This window comes from Phyllostomus discolor, chromosome 8, assembly GCF_004126475.2.
Source record: "Phyllostomus discolor isolate MPI-MPIP mPhyDis1 chromosome 8, mPhyDis1.pri.v3, whole genome shotgun sequence".
NCBI classification, from domain to species: domain Eukaryota; kingdom Metazoa; phylum Chordata; class Mammalia; order Chiroptera; family Phyllostomidae; genus Phyllostomus; species Phyllostomus discolor.
Genome location: NC_040910.2, coordinates 21905947 through 21926919, shown reverse-complemented (window position 1 = coordinate 21926919; position 20973 = coordinate 21905947). Strand labels below are relative to the sequence as shown.

Sequence of the window (20973 nt, the reverse complement as noted above, 5' to 3'; positions counted from 1 at the left end):
ATTAAATTGACGTAAAATAGATTAACGATTATTAAAAAAAAAAAATTTAATTACATTTTTTACAGGCAGAAATTTCACAAAGATTCGAGACTCCGATGGGCGGCCAGACAGTTGAGACTTCGTCTTGAGGTGAGGACAGGGCTGGCGGGCGGGGGGCCTGGGGTTGGGGGATTCACAGGAAGGTGAGAGGAGGACGTCTTCAGCACGCAAAGGTTGTCCTGTCAAAGCAGAAGCTTCTTAGGCGAAAAAGTTATCTCCGGTGACAGCTCTCTTCCTGCCAGAAAGGCCCCCTTTCTAATGTTACTTTTCTTTGTAATTGCTAAGTCCTCCTGCAAATGGGGAAATTTTATATTTTGGGGGGAGGGGGCAGTGAAGGAGGAGCTAAAAGGCTTTTCCAGAGTCTATTGCGTCTTGATCGCCTTCAGCTTAAAATAACCCACATCCAAAATGGCATATTTGGGGGAGGCATGTTCTGCACCCCTGCAGGACGTAAAAGAAATTCTCCCCAGTTACGTGGATAGGCGACCAAGGCTGTGTTTTAACTTGGGTGTGGCACATCGGTCTGTCCCAGAGCCTGTGCCCTTTCCGTGGCCCCAGGTGGGGTGAAGGGGAGGTACATGGGATGGGGGATGGTGGTCCCCAGAGGGTGGGAGTAGATAGGGCACAATGACAAAGGCAGGAGAAGGAAAGATTGGGGTTGGGAGAGGATAATTGTGTTTGACTGGAATGTGGCAGTGGGACCCCTTGAAAGAAACTCGGGGTGATTTTTCTTTCTTTAAAAAAAATAATAAGGAATCACTTCTCACCCACAGCAACTTATTATTTGAGATAACAAACAACTGTTCTGACCAAGAAAGCTGCTTAATTCCCGCTGAGCTTCCAAATTCTGGAGGAGCAGCTGTCTAGCCAGGCTGTGACAGGCTGCAGGCTGTGGGAGGGGCTCCTCTTGGCAGCTGGAATTAAAAGGTCTGAAAACTCAGGACTTTGTAGGCTACCAGCAAAGTGAGGACTGAGATTTTCGGGGATATCCACTTCTTACTTGCAGGGCCCAGCTTCCTGAAGAAAACCCCCCTCAGGCCAGTCCATCATGCAGGGCTCCATGGCAGTTGAAGCAGCTCTGGCAGGACTCCAGGCAGAAGTCAACTGTCCCATCTGTCTGGATAACCTGAAAGACCCTGTCACCATCGAATGTGGCCACAACTTCTGTCGCTCCTGCATCCAACAGTCCTGGGCTGATCTGCAGGACAGACTGCCTTGCCCTGTGTGCCGTCATCTGTGCCAAAAGAGACACTTGAGGAGCAACACCCAGCTGGGAAGGATGATTGACACTGCCAAGCTCCTCCAGATCAGCAGGAGCAAGAAGAAGCGTAAGGAGGAGAGGCACCTGTGTGAGAAGCACAACCAGGCCCTGACCCTGTTCTGTGAGGAGGACCTAGAGGTGCTATGTCCCCTGTGCACTCAGCCCCCCGACCACCAGGGCCACCAGGTGAGGCCCATGGAGGAGGCCGCTGCCCATCACAGGCAAAGGCTCAGCAGTTACATTGAGCCCCTCAAGAAGCAGATGGCAGACGTTCAGAAATTAATGAGCATCCAAAACAAAAAAACCTTAGAACTGAGAGAGAAGGTGGAAAACCAAAGGCTGGAATTACTCTCTGAATTTGAGCACCTGCGGCAGTTTTTAGAACATGATCAAGAAGCAGTTCTTTCAAGATTAGCTGATGAAGAAAAGGCTATTCAAAGGAAACTCAGCGCTAATATAACTGCATTTTCCGAGTACAATTCCACACTCAAACATCTACTGAGTAAGCTTGCACAGAGCAGTGTGCTGCCGGAAGTGGAACTGCTATTAGAAATTAAAAATTTCTACAAGAACTCCGAGGAGTACAGTCCATCAGTCTTTTCAGTTCAGTTAAGGAAGGAAGGCTGCAGTTTTCCTTTCCAGTATTCTGCTTTGCAGAAAATTGTGCAGAAATTTAGAGTGGATGTCATCCTGGACCCTGAAACAGCACACCCTAACTTGATTGTCTCTGAGGATAAAAAATGTGTGAGGTACACAAAGAGAAAACAAAACGTTCCAGATTTTCCAAAAAGATTTACAGTCAACACGGTTGTCCTGGGTTTTCCATTTTTTCACTCTGGCAGGCATTTCTGGGAGGTAGAAGTGGAAGACAAATGCAAATGGGCTGTTGGGGTTTGCAAAGACTCTCTTTCTACAAAGGCGAGGAGAAGCCCATCGGCCTGTCAGGGATGCTGGAGCATTCGGCGGCAGGGAGACAGCTATGATGCCCCAGGAGCTGGCAGACCCCCTCTTCTGTCAGAAGTGAAACTCACAGGCATTGGCATCTTCCTGGACTGTGAGATGGGTGAGGTCTCATTTTACAACATGACTGACAAGTCCCATATCTGTACTTTCACGGACACTTTTAATAGACCTCTTAGGCCTTATTTCTTTGTGGGGCATGATTCAGATCATCTTAGAATCTGTACAAGAATAGATAGTGAATGAAACATTTCTAATAGGCTGGGCCAGTTTCATAATTTGTTTTTAATGGAAGGTGGGTTTTTCCTTTTTAATTGAATGTACTGGGTGACATTGGCTAATAAAATTACATAGGTTTGGGGGGTACAATTTTATAATACATTATCTCCTACCTCCCCCTGGAAGGTGGGTATCATATTAACATGACAGTAAATACAATCCCCCCACAACAGCTGCACCCCTCAAGAAGACAGTTTCCTTTTGTTTCAGCAACACAGGACAGACAGCATTAAGACCTTCCAAGATCTGAGGCTGCCCACCTCTTCCCCCATGTCCTGCCACACACTTGGTTCAAGCTGTACATGGTGCTTGCGGTCCTCTGTAGCTGCCTGCCCTGCTTCTTTACTCACGAATTTGCCTGGAGTTCCTACCGTCTCCGTCGCCTCTGGGGCACTCTGACCTGGAGCTCCCACAGCACCTTTGGGCTTGCTGCCGTCATTTCACTTCGCCCAGAAACGCTAGTCCCCTGTAAGCTACAAACCGGGTCTATCTCAGTCAATTGTTATATCCTTGGTGCTAGCGCAGTATTTGCCTGATGAACAGCATGCTTAACATTTTTAACAATCATTTTATTCATTTCTTACTGAGTGTATTGGGGTGACATTGGTTAATAAAATTCTATAGGTTTCAGGTGTAAAATTCTGTAACACAGCACCTGTATATTGTACTGTGTGTTCACCCCAAGTCAGGCCTCCTTCCATCACCATTTATCCCACCTATAATCATGCTCAACATTTAAAACGCTTCGGTCATTCTTTTGTTTTGCTAGTTCTAGTACTTAATTTCATTTTCTTTTATTGTTTGAAATGTTCGTCACTGGATTTAAAGAGTGCTGGTGTTCACAGAGCTGACACATTAGACCCTGAGTATCCTCGTTTTTGAACTATACCATATTCTCTGTAAACCCAAGTTCATCCCATAAACCTTAGAAACTGACTAGATTCACACTGAATTTAAAAATAAATAAGAATGAATCATCTACCATCAGTGTCTTCCTTTTGAAAAAGAAAACAGCTGCCCTGGCTGGTGTGGCTCAGTGGGTTGAGTGCCGGCTTGAGATCTCCAGGCAGGGCACAAGCCTGGGTGTGGGCCAGGTCCCCAGTGGGGTGTGAGAGAGGCAGCCATGTATTGATGTTTCTCTCCCTCTCTTTCTCCTTCCCTTCCCCTCTCTAAAATAGTAAAATCTTCTTAAAAAGAAAAAGAAAATGGCTGACAGCAAAGTCATAGAGACAGATTTTCAGAGAAGGCAATGGTTTTGAGACATACCAAAGGAAAAAAAAAAAAAGATAAAAGGGAGGGGGAAAGTCAGGGAACTTGGAGATCATCTGAACTTTAAAATTAGTTTGGCTTTAGTCTGTGAATCCTGTCATTTGGGGGATTCAATGGTATTGCCTGCAGGTGATACACCATCACCTTTACTATAGTAGAAAACTCAGAATGCCCGCAATGGCTGTATCTGAAGGATACAGGTGTTTGCCCACCATCAGTAAGAGTGGTGGAGGCTACGAATGGCTACGTCCCTTGCCAGACAGCTGTGTCTAGGTTAAGGGTTTCCAAACCGAACACTGATTATTCAGCTAAATACCAAAGACGCTAAAAATAAAGTAAATTAGCAGCATACTTTATGCCCTCCCCTCATATTAAGGTCCCAACCAAAAGTGTTTCTACGGCGGCATGTCGTGGTGCCAATAACAACTGATAAAGGGGCACACTGGGAAAACAGAAGTAATGCCATTTACTCCTAAAAATGCTTCACTTTATCTGGGGCATGAGATGTGTTTAATATCTGATACAGAAGTTGATAGGACATTTTATTCCCGTCATAATTTTTAAGTATAATCCAAGCCTAAGAGACGTGTCCTTTTTACTTTTTAGACAAACTTAAGCCAAAGGAGACCCCTTTCCTATTGCTGAACGTACTGCTCCAGTGACGGGACAGTCAATACTGAAATACACAGCAACTTCCTGGAGAAAGGGCAAAAATAGAGAGAACGTTGAAGGTTTCCTAAGTACTTCAGCTGTTGCCACCGGAAGGTTGTACAGATGTAACAGCGACGGTCAGTCTAGCACTGGTCAGGCTGACACTGACCCAAGTAACCTTCATAGCTTATTTCTGGAGGATGGAAAATTGTAGGAGTTTGCATAGTCAATAACCTAGTGAGAACATGATTCTACAATGAAAAAATTCTTTATAAAAGCTACAACGGCCAAGCTGCTCTCCAATACGACACAAGCATATGAAATATATGCTAAGGCTCCATGGGAAGGAACATTAACACAAATGCCTTCCCTGTCAGTTTAAAAGTGGGAAAAACTTAATACGATCAAATCCCTGTTTTAAGTTCATTGGCATGCCAGATTCCCTCTATAAACAGCCAAATTATTACAGGGCTCTTAGGTCATGTGGAAGTGTTGGCTCAGATGTTTATACTGTTGGTCCTGGGATAAACCAGGTAGTTAAATCACTTCAAAATGTGCAAGAAAGACAGTCTCCTTTAGTTACCAAGACTACAAATCACTTTTCACGTGATCCACAGCCCTACATGTCACACAGCCACATAGGTGAGAACCAAATTCAGGTTTCCGACGAAAATGGTTAACTGTTACTTGGCAAAAGCTGCAGTTTGCTATGACAGCTTGTCAGGTAGTCAGTCTTAGTCTGGATTCCTCAGCAATTGCTGTCTTGACCTTGAACTCTCATATTCTACTTGGATGAGAGCCTAGGTCAGGGGAAGTGGAAGCCAACAACCGCTTGCTCAACAGGGCATTGTGTCGCTTCAGGTACAAGATAATGTCTCCTTGCTTTTCAACAATTTCTTCTAGACTTGAAATAGTCCTGCAAAGAATCAAGATGTTAATAGGTTACACACAGTCACCAATACTCATTAGTCTTTTTGCAAATGGGTCCCTACCAGTTGAAGCCTGGTGAAAGTGCAGCAAAATGCTTTCGTCACTTTTTCTTACATGTCACATAAGCCAAGGCAATATTCCAAAATGAGATTCTTTCATTCGAATCAGTTTCACTACAGTCAAAAGGAAGCACCATCAAACCTACTTCTAACAACACATATGCACAGTCATAATCCCCAAGGAGCATGGTTTCTAGATTCCCGGGGGGAGGAGGGAAACTTAATTCTCTTTCTGTCGACTATTACTCCCCACCCCAAGCTTACCTGAATCCAGTCTCTGAAGTAATATTGCTGGGGTAGGCATAGCCTTTTTCTTCTTCAAGTACATCAGGCTGTGGTTTGGCTTTATTAAATTTTCGAATCTTCACTGAAATAAAGTCATTGTCAGGTTATCTAATTATCCAATTTTTTTTCCATTTCCATTTATTTAAGTTACATTAATTGGCTATTTTGAAAAATGCAAATATGCACAGAAGTGCTTCATAAGGAGAACAAGCACATTTGTTTATTGATGCAGTCAAACATTTGAAAGTCTACTGCATGCCAAGCCTGTACTAAGCACTGGGAACACAGTGATTATTGATAATAATAATGGGTGTCAGTTTTTTTGGACTGAAAACACAGAAGGCAGAGGTGAACTAGTTTACATGGAACTAACTCATTCAGTTCTCAGAACCACCCTGAGGTGGGTGCTTTTATTTCTCCTCCTTTTCTACAGTCACGTAAACTGCAGCCCAAGGAAGCCAGACAAGTACCCAGGGCTCTAGCCCAGGAAGCAGGAATCCACAGACCGCTGTGGACGCTACCCTGTGGGAGGAGGTACTAGTCCAGGGAAAAGCACAAATAAGCCTGCCTTCCATGACAGCATGGAAAGGACCACAAATCAGCGCTTGCAGAGGAGCTAAGACAGCCCTCCCTGGAAAGCAGCCCCTTACTCGGCAGGAGTGGGGTGGGGGTCAGGGGAAGATGGGAGAGGAGGAAGAGGGCAGGGCTCGAGTCCAGCCTTGACAGAAACCCGAAGTTAGTCACAGACAAGTGGGGTGGAGGAGATGGTGTTTTAAATTTTAAAATCTTCACTAAAAGAATAAAGTTTTAGTTGAGGGAAGAGCCAGGACAAATACTTAGGATCCTGAGAAGGGGAGAGAGCGAGGCAGTGAGTGAGGGTGTGTGTGAGAGAGAGTGTGTGTTTTCTAATGAAGTATGTATATTCAAAACCTACACTGAGACAACAGCTTTAACACAGAATAAGATAGCTTCGGGAACATAAAACAAGCTACTTTACAATGTGACGTCTCAGAGTCCTCCATTTCTCCCCTCTTCTGACGGAAGGGAGGTAGCCCAGATTCTACTTTCAGCAGACTAGGGGCTTAGACACTGCTAGCCTGGACAAACTCACCATATATCTGCTTGAACTAAAAATATTTATTTTACAAATAATGAGCACTAGCACAGGGTTCAAATACCTAGCAAGCACAACTTTTTAGGAGTATTATGGGGGGGGTGGTTAAGTTAACAAGGTGCTCTATTGTGTGTGTGTGTGCGTGCCACTGTCAGACATTCAAAGTCCTGCTGATAAAGGGTTCAGACAAAAGCCCTGCAAAGGTAATCAGCAAAGCAGTTATTATTTGGCCATCTGAATTCCTTGAAGCAAAATGACTTATGTTACTGTATTACATCATTCAACTATGACCTCTTTTGTTTCCGGTGAGTAGGGCTGGGCAGAGACAAAGGGTGAGGCTGGAAAGGCCCGCAGGAAGGTGCGAGAGGCTGGTGTGCTATGGTAAGGCATTTGGATTTTATCCTGAGGGCAAAAGGATCTCACCATCCTCCCTGGAGAGCAGGGATGGGTAGGCGCCAGTCCATGGAAAGCCTTTTATGCCACACTAAGACTTCAGATTTTCTTCCTTAGGCCCTTAGAAAACTCTGAACAGGGAAGGTGTTAATAAGTAGATGTACCTGTAAACACAATCACCTTGGCAAGAGTAAAGGATATGAACTAGAGGACAATTTTACCGGCTGCAGGAAGGCTGATACCTGAGTGGCCTTTGTTGACTCTGCGTATTTTTAAATGCATGGACAGCTCATCAAATTTAGTATCTCAGAACCGTTTCAAGTTTTCTTTTCCTAGCTTTCCTCACAGAGGCAGTCAAGTAAAGGAGTGCTCATCAGGAAGAGTCCATCCTGGCTTCTAGAGATTAACTGCTTGCAATGCAAATCAAGTAGTCAAGGTTAGGTTGGAACTGGTGTATCAGAGAATCACGCCCTAAAGAGTTACTGTTAACAATGATCAAAACTAGCTAGCTATCTTTTAAAGTAGAGAGAAGCAAGAACAATGCATTTATCAGGGGACCAACCTTAAATTTTCTGTGACAATGAACAATAGCAACATCTGTCTCCAGAAGTGACTCCCTAAATCTCTCCTCTGAGAGCCTACAGTACATTTAAAGGAACAGTACAGCTTAAAAAGTGCACGTCTTATTGAGGATGTGGAGCAAAAATAGTTATATTTGAGCCTTCGAAAGAAATTCAGTATTTGCAGAAACCCTACACTAAGTAAATTTATAATGGTCACAATTATAGTCTATTTATTTTACAAGCTTGAATTACCAGTGATCAAGTTTTCTTAAATTAGGAAACATGTTAAGATTTAAAAGGACAATTTTTCATAGTGTGTTAAAAAAAATTTAAATTTTATGTAAATACTATAAATTATGCTTCTAAGTCTTTGACTATAGACCAAAGCAATCCTTTCCAATTAGGAAGACAACAAATTAAAATACAAGGTAGCCCTGACTGGCGGGGCTCCATGGATTGGGGTTGCTATTTGCATGGCTGGTCAGGGCACGTGCCTGGGCTGTGGACCAGGTCCCCAAATAGGGGCACTCACGAGGCAACCTACATGATGTTTCTCTCCCTCTCTTTCTCCCTCCCTTCCCCGCTCTCTGAAAAACAGATAAATAAAATCTTTAAAATAAATAGTACATAATAAAGGAAAATCCTGTCTATTTGTTCAAGTTTAGGTGTTCTTTTCTTAGTAACAATCAGACTGTTCAGGTGTTTTCCTCATACCTCGAACTTCTTTTTCTAGTAAGGTTCAAATGTAATCTACCTAATTTGGCCAATTGTTAGCTGATAACTGCAGGAAAATGTATTAAGTCTATTAAGATGAAACAGCATTCACATTTATAAGACGAGGTATTCCATTCCTATTCTAAATACCTTTCTCTGGGTCCTCAAGGAGATGCACCAAAAAAAAAAAAATCAGTAAAATAAAACACAAGCCTAGACTCGTGTTACTTAACAACCAGAGAAGTGATTTCTTTGCAAATGGGCAGATAAGGTACTTTGTTGTCATAAAATGACTGACTGTAGCTCAATGGCACATAGCAGCACTACTGAGGACCGATTTTGCTGCAGCAGGAATGAAATCTGGATTTCCCTAGGGCTTGAATTTTTTTCTATTGAAGTATCCTTTCATCTATTTTTCATATTAACATAGCTAGCTTGCTTTAATTTTACTACTGAGAGTTTTATTTTTATTTCTGTATATATATTTTAAATGAGAGATTGCAAAGAGAAGAGAGAGACAGGCAGACAGACAGGCCAACCCTCAGATAGCTCTAAATTTGGAAAGAAGTGGGTTCTTTTTTTTTTTAGATTTTATTTATTTATTTTTAGAGAGGGAAGAGAGGGAGAGGGAGAGAGAGAGAGAGAAACATCAATGTGCGGTTGCTGGGGGCCATGGCCTGCAACCCAGGCATGTGCCCTGACTGGGAATCGAACCTGCGACACTTTGGTTCGCAGCCGGCGCTCAATCCACTGAGCTATGCCAGCCAGGACAAGAAGTGGGTTCTTCAACAATCTCTCCCAAAGCAATTTTGGGCTTAATGCACTTTTGCATGAGTTATTTACTTATTTTGTAGCTTGTTACTTTTTATTTGAAATGCCAGATCTACATTTCAGTTGCCTTTGAGGAATCACACATTTGTGGGCTTTTGGGAATTTTTTGATTTATAATGGGAAGGCTTCACTTTAGTTCACAAAAACTGTAGATGGCACAAATTTAGACATGTGACGCACGCGTATCTTCCTGTTGGTTTGAAATGAGAGAAGTCTGGATATGGTCAGCAGTGACAGATCCACGTGCTCAAGAGGTTCTCAGCCACGCAGAGTATCTTGGAGAACAACCTCCTTATGGCAGAGACAGTGGCTTGGGCTCTGTAAGAACAGCCTGATTGTATCTCTCACCTGTGTAGACGAGCAGACACGTCAGGGAACAGATCAGTTCCAGGGCCAGGATGGCCAGGATGAGGTCCAGATACAGCCTGCTGGACTCCGGGAAGGAATGCTGTATGCACAGGATGAGGAGAAGTGCTGTGTTGCCTGGGAAGAAGGAATATCATCACCATGGCGTTAGCCAGAGCCCAGCGTGACACCCCAAGGCCATGCACGTACCCAGAGCCTTTTTTATGTAGCAGTGAGGAAGTTAGAGGATAAAAACCAAAAAACTGCTCATCTTTTGAGGGAAATGAAAACCAAAACAAAACATCAAAGAGTTAACGATGTCTCATATACAAATACATGACTCTGGACTTCCTTAAAAACTAAGGAATGATATTTTTGCTTTATAGAATTATTAGCAATGACATCCCTTTGGGTCCTTTGTGCATTTTAAAAATGAAGGTTTTAGAAATTTGCGTTATCCCAGTTCTTCTGGATCTGCCACCTTTTGTGAACTAAAGCCGTTAACTCACTCTGACCTCAGACTTCTCCCTCTTTAAACCTGGGAAATAAGACTTGCAAGGAACTGACAGTGCCTCAGTAGGTGTTCGATAAATGGTAGATACTCGATAAATGGTGGGTACCATTATTATAATAATTGTGGTTTTATGGGGCGTATCCCAATTCCAGGCATACGCCATACAGCCCCTCCTCCGGGCAAGTCCCCACGGCTGACCTACAGGCTCAGGCCCCACTACAGCGAGACCCAGCCTCTTCTTACTCGCTGGGCAGTGTTTGATAGAGTTTAAAAATGTATTTGGATCTGGGGAAGGAGGACAGATAAATCAGATATTTTCAATTTATTTGGAAGAAAAGGGAAGTCCCATCTCCACAAAATAAATGTATTTTCCTCTCTCTGGAGAATAACAAAAAGTATCAGAATGAGGTTAATCAATATCCAGCAATACTATCACATATGATTAAAAATATGGTTATACTCTCCTGATTAGCTGGAGGTTCTATGATTTATTTTCTTTTTCTTCAATTAAGAAAACAATATACTTAAGGAAAATAGAAATAGGGTAAATACCTGCCCCAATCTCTTTGATTTCCTGGGTCCCTGTATGAGTGACATACAAGTGATGCCATCTGTGATTAAACTAAGGGTCCAATTGTTTAGAAACAGATTATGATTAAGGCTCACATGTTTAACAAGAATTTGAAAGTCAGAGAAAAGATAAAGTCAGATATCACCCTTTTGGTGGCCTCAAAAATACGAGTCCTAAAAAATGCTATTCCCAGAAAATCACTTAAGATGGAACATTATTTTGGTCATAGAGCATAAGGTTTTCAGTAGTTTAAAAACAGGTTTCTGCCTATTTCTCTCCATCTCCACCACCACCTTACCCGGCCACCAGAGGAAAGGTGATAGTGACATCTTGTGGCCATGAGACAGTATTACACATCAAAAGTTGAACAAGAAAACCACAGTTCCTCAGGGAGCAAGCAGTAAATGCCGCCCCCTTCTGGATGAGTAAAATTCATCCATCTCCATAAAATGCTGCTTTCTCTACTGTCGTATGGCCCTCCATCCACTCTGGCCCAACCAGGTCAGAGTGGATGACCTTGCAGTTTGCCCTTAACAAATGGTACTAACAGAACACGGAAGAAAAATAAAAATTAAATTCTGTAGAGCTGTTTTTTCTGGAGAAAAATATTCATTTCTAATCTAGTTTCAAAATGTTTAAAGATTTATTCTGGACTCACATTCAAAGATGGTCTTTTATAACGATAGAAACTTAGGCTAAACTACCTAAAGATGTTCAATTTCATTCCATTAAGCCTTTAAAATGTCTACAACAGTAAAGAGAAGCAGGCACTCATGCATTCTAAATCCCGTGTGGACTTTCTGACCTTGCCTTCATAATTTGTTTTTCTCTTTTCGTTTTGGATAATACACCATATTATTTAACAATCTCTCTTACTATAAGACAAGTACTGAGCTTCACTTAAAATAAAAGAATTCCCTCTTCTTATCTTTGAAGGATCAGATAGCAGCAGCATTTATATCTGCTTGACATAAATAAGGAAAGGGAGGAGTTTCTATGTTTCACGTAGGAATTCATGGACACCAGGTTCACAATGAATGGGAGCAGAAAGTGCCAACTGAAAATATAACATTAGCATATGGATAATTTTAACCTGATTATCTTTAAGAAACAGCAGACACAGGAAAATCTCTGAACACCAAGTAGAAGTTATCCATGTGTAAGTTTGTCTCCCTCTGTACTGGGAAGAAAAGGATGACTCATAAATAAGTTAATTAATTTATTTTAAGAAAGGATGATGCTAAATCTTAAGAAATTCTCATCAATGGTGAAGGCATCTACTTACACCTGCTAACAACCTTACCCTTGTTTACTGTGCCTTTCTCGGTAACCTCCCGTAGCTGCTTCCCCACCCCCAACATCTTCTTGTGTCTGCAGCTGGAGATGGTATTTAAAGTGGTGGCTTGGGCCATTTTGGGGAATTACTCAGATATCCTGGGTCTCTCTCATGTCTACAGGAGGCATACATGTTACTAAACTTGTTTGGTTTTCTCCTGTTAATCTGTCTTTTATTACAGTGGGCTCTCAGCTCAGAACCCGAAAGGATAGAGGGGAAAAAGATATGTCTTCCTCTATAATAATAAACACAGATTCCAAAAAAAAACTAAGCTTCAAGACATTGAGGTGATCTGAATTTAGTGGCCACAACATATATCATTCTCACAAAAATGAGAAAAACCTACAGTAAATCCTCACTTACCACCGTAAATAGGTTTCTGCAACTTTAAGTGAAATAGCATATAAAGAAACCCATCCGAACATAGGCTATTGATCCAAACAAGAGTTCAGTTCCCATGTCACCCCATCCACATTTGAATGAAACAGCATTATTCAAGGACCTGCTGTATTTGATTATAAAACCAATCTTCACGTTTTCTCTCTGCTGTCACTTTTGTTACTCAAGCACACCTGACGAGCTGAGAGAGACAACCGGGCTTACCGGTGGAGTGTATGGTTAATGCAAGCCTTTTCAGATGCCTTGTTGATCGGTAGATCATGTTATAGCCTCGGTTTCTTACTTTGCTGTGGTGATACTGAATGTAGCGTTCGAGAAGGAAGTGCAGAATCCACAAAATGACTTTTCCAAGGATTATGACCGTCTGAACTTTCAGCGGGTTGGTGTAGTTTCCCGGGCACTTGTCCTCATTTGGGTTAGGGTAAGAACAAAGCACACCTGTCAGAAATGCTAAAACAACAAACACAACCTGGTGGAAAGGAAAGCAGTAGGTTTAATATTCAATATTTGCATTTAAGAAACATCACCGTCCCAGCATATACTCTTAAACCTATGACTTTTGCTACCCAATTTTTATGAGTTTAAAAATATTTTTTGCAAACTTTCAAAACAAAATTTGAAGAAAAATTTGCAGATAACTTGGAAAACAAATAAAATCAGAAATAAAATAGAAATCACTCCAAATCTGATCTTAACAGGTATAGGTACTTAATGTAAACACAGTTCCTTGTCTACTTCTCTATTACTGAAAAGAGTAAAAATAGTTAATTTAGTGCCTTAAAGGTAGCTAATAAAAATCATGATTTAAAAAAGTATTAAAAAAAAAGTTTATTTCTAGTTTCAGTGTTAAGAGAATAAAAACTATCCAATTATATTGACAAAAATTTAAAAGATTGGTGCCAAAATACAGGCAAACAGACATTCTCATAAAATGCTGACTGGCCTGAGAACTGCTGTTGAAAAGTAATTTGGAAATGTCTTGATCCAGCTGCCTACCTTAGGACTCTATCCCTCAGAATGGAAAGCACTGGCACCTAGTACACTGGGGTATGAATATTTACTGCAGTATTCTCCGTATTTACAAAACTTGAAAATTGCCCGCATATGTCCATCCACAGTAGAAGAATGCTTGAATTAAGGTACATTCATCCACATAGTAGAATATTATTCAGCCATAAAAGAATTAATTAATCTCTGTGTATTAGTTTGGATGGATGTCTATAACATGTTAAGATTAAGAAATAAGTTGCAGATTAGTAGCTTAAGTGTGGTTCCCAAACCAGCAGCACCAGCAGCACCAGGGACCTTTTAGAGATCTAAGTTTTTGGGTCCCCACCCAGAGTGACTGAGTCAAAATCTTGGGTGTGGCAGGGCAATCTGTAGTTCAACAAGCATGCCAGGAAGTCTGATCCATATCGAAGTTTGAGAAACACTGCTGTAGAGCAATAACTGAAATATTATCCATTTTTTGAAAGAAATTGGATACCACTGCAAATGTGTCTACAATAAAATTCTTTGAAGTAGAGATACAAGTGAAAAAGTATGCACATTTTAAATGTTGATAAATATAACCAAACTGCCCTCCAAAGAGCATATATATATATATATATTTTTTTTAAATATTTCACTTATTTATTTTTAGAGAGGGGAAGGGAGGGATAAAGGGAGGGAGAGATAGTTTGATGTGTGAGATACATCTATCAGTTGCCTCTCACACACCCCCAAGTGGGGACCTGGCCCACAACCCAGGCATGTGTCCCGACTGGGAATCAACCTGATGACCCGCTGGTTCACAGGCTGGCACCCAATCCACTGAGCCACACCAGCCAGGGCAGCTTATATATTTTTTAAGAACATCACCTCTAGATGGATCACTTTCTCCCAGTCAACTTACATGTACTAACAAGAGAAGATTTGCTATGATGATTGTAGGAAGAGGATGGAATCTGGGTCTAAAATGAGCGTGTAATGAGTAATGTGGGTGAGGCTGGGTGTCCAGAAGGGGGTCCTCTTCAATACTTTGGGTTGGATCCAAGGAACCCTGGGGTGCAGAAAAAAAGAAAGCAAGCATTGATTACCACTTTCTGGGTTATGTTTCTAAGACAAATTTAGTAAACTACAAAACTTGATAAAGCATTACACAAGTTAGAGGCAAAAAACCCCAACTCTCTACCTAAAGCCAATTTTGAAAATATACCATTAGCCTCTAGATAACTAGTATACAAATTGGTGAAAACAACAATTATTAAAACAGGTAGAGGACATCTTCATTCATTAATCTTCAAGCCCTCAATGCTTATATATTGATTTATTTAACATAATTTATAATATTGATGAAATAACTACAAATGGTTACAATTCTTCAACTATGTGTTTGTGTTCCATAAAATTTGGGAAAGTTGGTAAAGACTTTATTAAAGAGGTTTTAAAACAGACTTTCATTTACGATAGAAATATTTTCGAGTATTGACCACCCTGATGGACCTCCAAAGAGACTTTAGTTTGTAGCTGTCAGATTCTCAATGGCAACTACTATTTGCGATGTCACTGAAGTGGCTGGCAAAAGTTCAGCTGCAACTTAAAGATCTACTTGTCACCTTTAAAGGCACTGCCTTGACAGAAACAATACTTTCTCGTCTCTGGTGCATACAACAATCTCTTAATCTCAGATTCCTAGTGAAAACTGTTCTGTATGAGGCACTTGGTCCAAGATAAAAGAACATAAGACAGTCCAAAAGGAGATTACATTTTCGTGGTGGGGGCAGTTGGGGATAAAGGCATGAACAACTAAACAACGTACAAGAGAATACAGTGCATGTGATATTGTAGGGAAGCAATAATAAATTAGCAAATGACTCGCACAAACAATGCAACAGGCTGACTAGGTGCACTAGAATGAGAGGAAAATGAAGCCTTAGTGCACAAAAGGGAAGCCTGAGAACAGGACCAGGAGACAGAGGATGAGGGCTTTTTACTTTGGAAAGGGTAGAGGGTGGTGTGAGATGGCTGTCAGCCACGAGGGTTACACAAATAATTCAGTGATCTGGGGCATAACCCAGATCTGGGGTGGGCACCTTGATTTCCAGTCTCAGGCCTTTGGTGATGCTCTGTAGTTTTTTAAAAAGATTTTATTTATTTACTTTTAGAGAGAGGGGAATGGATAGAGAGAGGGGGAGAAACATCAATGTGACACAGAAACATCAATTGGTTGCCTCCCGCACACACCCCAACTGGGTACCAAACCCCCACAACCCAGGCATGTGCCCTGATGGGGACTGAGCTGGCAACCTTTTGCTTTGCAGGACGATGTCCAACCAACTAAGCCATGCGATGTGGCAAGGGCTGCAATTTTTTAGATTCCTAAGCAGCCTCCCATTTAGTTTGCCATAACTCCTGGTGCAATTCTGATTATTTCCGTTCCCTTCAAGACTCCTTTCCCCCTAGCTCTCTCTCAGTCAGCAGATGTCCCAGTTTCCACAGCTCTTCCCTTAGCTAATGTCCATGCAGACTTCCAGGTTCAGGTGGGGCCATTCCCACAGGCAGTCTTCCTGGGAAGCCAAGCATCTGGATCATGCCACCCCACCGTGTCTTCCCAAGCATTTGGTGCTCACCTCCTTCGTCACACTATCCTTGTGATGTCTTCTTATCTGTCTTCCCCGGTAGACTTTAGGGGACCCACTGTCTCCCCACTTCCTATGTCTTTGTAATGCTAGCGCCTAGCAGTGACTCATGGTCGACGCTCTGAACATGTGAGGAATGAATGAATGTTCCAGACCTGTCCCTGCAGTTCCCTAACTCAGTTATTGAATCGTCGTACTTGGGAGAGACTGTCAAGAGCTGTAGGGACACTCAACTCAGACCAGAGGCAGTACGTGCTATGGTTAAGGGTAGGCTCCTAAGACAAACTGCCTGGGTTCAAAACTTATGTTCTCTGTAAGACTTGTCCAGCCACTTGCTTTCTTTCTACTTTAAAACTCCTATAAAACACACTGCCCTTAATATTAATTTGAAATATTTCTTATGCTGCCTTGTATCATCTTCCCTGGCTCTACTGAAGGGGTTGGAGCCTGCAATATATTTTCTTCTCTCTGTCACTCATTAGATGTTCAGTCAATACAATGTATCGACGGCTATATCAAATATACTGTCCAGTGGGTCCTACGGGAAATAGAGCAAAACCATACAAACAGCACGCGAGCACTCTAATTCACTCCCTGCAAGTGAAAGGTGAAGGCCAGATGCTTCCTGAATCCAAACTATTTCATTTGCAATATGAGCAACTACATTACAACCTGTAAAAGATACCTGTTGCTTTATATCTCCCCCCTTTCCTTCTGCAACAATAAATCTATTTCCTTTGGGGACCCACCGTCTACCTCTGCATTAAATCTCAGTGGGAACATCTTTTAATACTCTTCACCCTCCTCTGTCCTAGAGGTGGTCTTTGAACCACAGAGACCTGGGCAATCCAACTCTCTATGAGCAGCAAGGCAAAGCGAGGCCATGATTGAGGCAGAGTCACTCCAGGGCAGGCCCTGAAAAGGACTGGAGCCGCCCTTGTCGGTTTTTTTCAGAGGACTTGCTGTTCATCTAGCTTGTTTCAAATAAATCCCTACCTTCCTTAAATGAGCCAGAGTTGGTTCCACAACTAGCAAACAATTAACCTTAGCTAAAAAGCATTTGCCTCTTCTAAGTCACTGAAGTGTCTGGGCTTGGAGCAGATAATTTTTAGCTTTTTACAGAATGATTGAATTCATATCCACAAAAATACCAAAGCAGGCAACTTGCTCAGGTCGAAAGTGATTTAAGCTATGTAATTGTTAGTGAAATAGATTTCTAGGATTGTATTCATTCTACAGCTAAAAGCTACAGATCCAAGAACCCTGAGGTAGCTTAGCACCAATCAAGAAACTAGTTTTTCCATAGTGTCAGCTTATGAATCCCACCCTTAAAAATTTAGAAACAATTAAAAAAATAAATATGAGTCTCAAATCTATTTCCAGATTTTAGTTAGTGTTACATTTTCTTCCGGGGGGGGGGGGGAAGAATTTTGTAGTCTTATTAGAAATTCTTTAGTCTTTATTTAGTCAAGATCATTTAACTAAGGTCACTGTTTACCAAAGAACCTAAGCTCTTCTTGTAGGGTTGGGACTGCGTTTCATGTGTCTTGCTCGATGCACCTAGTTCAATGAATAGGATCACAATAATTTTTCTATTAATTTATTAATCCAAATTAGTGTTTTAATGTAACTGTCCACTTTGCATTTTGGAAAGGCAGTATTTTTACTTTGTGCCAGTAGGGCAACCCAGTTAATTCTGGGCACAACACATTTCCCTTAAAATGTTTTCATATACTTAAAGCAAAGATTTTTGCAATTATGCAATCGCTCCGTACTATATACAGGGTAAAACAGGGCACTGTTTTTTTACTAATCTTGTTTGGGCCCATCTTAAGAACGGAGACTAAAAAATCCTTTCATTTCTGCCATGCCTAGATTCAAAACATCACGGCATTGTTTTTCTCCAATGTTGGTTTCTGAGTGATGATAGTGACAGGTCTGCCCATGGGACGCCGGCGGCTGGTCTGCGAGTTGCAGCCGCTCCAGGTTCAGAGTCCTGTAGAGCCAAGGCAGGGGACCCGGAAGGAGGGAGATTCGCCCCCTGCGCCCCGGAGCGGAGCCCAGCGGCGGGACTCCCAGAGACACAACTGGAGCGAGTGCTGTCAGGCCGGGCGCGCATCACGTGAAGCTCTCAGTTCCGGGATCAGGGATGAGCACCGCACCTGGGCTGGGCTCCCGCCGGGACCCCCGCACCAGCGCAGCCACCATCCTGCAGCCCATCCCCTCGGAGACCCGGGAGCGGGGGCATCGCGGACCCCACCCGGCCCTGGTGCCTTCTAACACCCCGCAGCCAGCAGCCTCACGTAGGAAGCACCGCCTCCTGCCGTGGCCGCACGGGGTGAGGGTGGCTTCCCCGCGCCGTCCCCGCCCAGCGCGCCCCGTACAGGAAGAAGGAGATTCTGGGGCTAGCTGCCCGCCACGTTTGTAAACTCACATCCTCCAGTCTGCCCCTCGCCGCCATTTCCCGACGCTCGAGGCCGAAGCCTCGGCCAGCAGGCCTGTCCACCTGTTCCCAGGCGCCGAGGGCCCAAGAAATTTGCCACCTTCAAGGATCCGCCTGCCCCAACTCCAGACACACCCCCTCCTGTGCCCGCCCCGCCTCCTGCCCCCTCGGGCCCCGCCTCCTTACTTCCTATTGGCGAAGGCAGAGGGAGGGGCGTACCCTTTCCCCGAAGGCTGGACCTTTGGGTAGCAGCAGAGGCTGGGCTCGGTTCCTGGAGATTCCAGCCTTCCCCGTTCAGGTCTACTATTGGTCAGAGGCTTGAGCATTAAGTGATGTATTCAAAGTCCAAGAATTTAAATATTTCCGGTCGCTACTTGCTTCCTTTTAAAACGTTAACTTTTTTCGATCTCCCTCAGTTTTTGTTTGCAGGCATAGCTCCATGCATAAGCAGAACCACCGGCAGAATTTTAGGGTTCTCATTTTTAGCTCAAAACACCAGTCGAGGGACACGAACAGAATAAAGATTCTAATTCCTATAACATGTTTACAGATTTCACCAATGCACAGGAATAAAGAAATTAAATTAGAAGCCAGTCTCACAGATTTTGCTATTCAGTACCTGCCTAATCTGGCTTGGATTCAGTTCTAAACAAGTAGGCTTCACCCTCTTTTCAGGAGGCTGAGTCTCCTGAGTCTGGGTCTTCACTTGTATAACAATTCTAGGAGAAATAAGGTTTTAACCTTTTTTCAACTTGAACTTTATATTTCTTTGATAAGTACTTCCCAGGTGACGGATTATTTAGTGAATGATGTTGAGAAAACCAGCTAGCCACTTGGAAGAAAATAAAGTTGGATCATTCCCACATTCCTTAAGCCAAAATAAATTCCTAATATTTCAAAGATTTAAACATAAAAATAAATCAACAGAAGTTCTAGAAAAAACTTAGCATCGTCTTACAGTAAAGACTGCTCATGCATGACACCAAACCCCAAAACGCCAAAGAAAAAAGTGTAATAACTTTGACTACATGAAAAGCTTAAAACTTTTTCTTCTGTATGAGAAAGAAAGACAACATAAACTTAAAATCTAAATGCCAAATAACTGGAAGCAATGTAGCTATCCATTATTTGTAGAATAGTTAAGTAAACTATAGTATCCATACTGAGAATATTATCCAGCAATTAAAAAAAGATGAGTTAGATCTATGTATGTTGTTGGGGGGAGCTCTGTAATATAGGGTGTCATAAAAGCAGGTTGCAAAATAATAGTCATACTGTAATTTTAATCATGAAAGAGTACACTTAATGCAAAAAACAAATATTTTGATATTTTGATATGCTAATATATGCTATGAAAGTATACAGACCTAGAGAAATTAGGCAAGAAAAAAAATAAAAGGCCTTCAAACTGGAAAGAAAAGAGGTAAAATTATTTTCAGAAGACATATCTTAAAAAGAACCTTAAAGAATGCACAAAAATGGTCTGAGAGCTAATAAACAAGTTAACAGCTAATAAAGAGTTTGGCAATTTTTCAAAAAGCTAAACATAGAATTACCATATGATCCGGCAATTCTAGCTGTAGGTATACAAGTGGTGGCGGTTGTTGTGTCATATTACAAATGTAATTAATGCCACTGAATTGCACACTTAAAAATAGTTAGCATGGCAAATATGTTATAAATATCTTACCACCATAAAAACACAGTTTTAAAAAAGTTTAGAATACACACAAAAACTGCTTACCATGTAATTATTAATGATAGCATTATCGTAACACTAACTCACACGATAAAGAGCTAATTTCCTTATTACACAAAAAGCACTTCAAATCAATGTTTTAAAAAGTTTTTTAAACAGGCAAATGACAAAAGCAAGTAGTTCACAGAAATAGAAAGGCAAACAGCATAGAAAAATATGTTTAACCTTTCTCACAATTTTAAAAATGCAAATTAAAACAACAAAAAATGTCATTTTACTTAGATTGACAAAGATAAAAAGTATTAGTTAGATTGTGGGAAATATTCATACACTGTTAGAAAAGGTGTGAGTTACTGAAACATTTTGAGGACAGTTTGGCTAAATCTGTCAAACCTACCAAATCAACCTTTGTCCAAGTTTTTAAATACCTATCCTTTGACTGTAGGATTTTTTTCTGCAGTTATACTAAAAAAAGTGAGAAACATATTTGTCTATAGACATTTGTTGCAACATCATTTGTAAAACTTTCTCTTTATTAAAAACTAACAATCTAAATACCTATCAATAGGGTACTAGCCAAATAAAATATTGTACCAATGGAAGTTGTCATTAAAAAGCCTAAGGATAGATCCATATGCATGGATCTCTATGTCCTACAGAATGATGGCCAAGTAAAAACATGTCACTAAGAGTTTCAT

At 41.7% G+C, this 20973-nt stretch overlaps 2 protein-coding genes and 1 non-coding gene across 5 annotated transcripts; 1 reads left to right on the top strand and 2 right to left on the bottom strand.

Annotated features, from left to right (window-relative positions):
- Positions 1-792: 792 nt before the first annotated feature.
- On the top strand, positions 793-3844 carry LOC114503404 (putative tripartite motif-containing protein 75). Its single transcript, XM_028520963.2, has one exon. The coding sequence runs from the start codon at positions 1088-1090 to the stop codon at positions 2504-2506; it is 1419 nt and encodes a 472-aa protein (XP_028376764.1). The 5' UTR covers positions 793-1087; the 3' UTR covers positions 2507-3844.
- On the bottom strand, positions 3314-18732 carry TMEM192 (transmembrane protein 192). 3 transcript variants are annotated; one of them, XM_036031934.1, is made up of 7 exons: positions 18568-18649; positions 18000-18129; positions 14408-14554; positions 12718-12982; positions 9697-9831; positions 5713-5815; positions 5015-5375 (listed from the first exon to the last, which is right to left on the bottom strand). In XM_036031934.1, coding segments are annotated over exons 1-7 (921 nt in total). In that variant the 5' UTR covers positions 18570-18649; the 3' UTR covers positions 5015-5236. The 3 variants fall into 3 exon arrangements, with proteins under 3 accessions (XP_028375711.1, XP_035887827.1, XP_035887828.1); XM_028519910.2 differs by lacking the exon at positions 18000-18129 and having other exon boundaries at positions 3314-5375; positions 18568-18732; XM_036031935.1 differs by lacking the exons at positions 14408-14554; positions 18000-18129 and having other exon boundaries at positions 18568-18732.
- On the bottom strand, positions 8457-8520 carry LOC114504432. The gene has a single exon (XR_003685201.1). It is a non-coding gene; the product is annotated as a small nucleolar RNA SNORD19 (small nucleolar RNA).
- Positions 18733-20973: the final 2241 nt, after the last annotated feature.

What these genes read in the sequence shown, in the direction of transcription:
- LOC114503404 (XM_028520963.2), top strand. Translation starts at nt 1,088, where the DNA reads ATGCAGGGCTCCATGGCAGTTGAAGCAGCTCTGGCAGGACTCCAGGCA.
- TMEM192 (XM_036031934.1), bottom strand. An exon ending in ATCTTCTCTTGTTAGTACAT is followed by an intron (nt 12,983 to 14,407) that starts GTAAGTTGACTG and finishes CCTTTCCACCAG; the next exon opens with GTTGTGTTTGTTGTTTTAGC. An exon ending in GTGTCTGCTCGTCTACACAG is followed by an intron (nt 5,816 to 9,696) that starts GTGAGAGATACA and finishes ACTTTATTTCAG; the next exon opens with TGAAGATTCGAAAATTTAAT.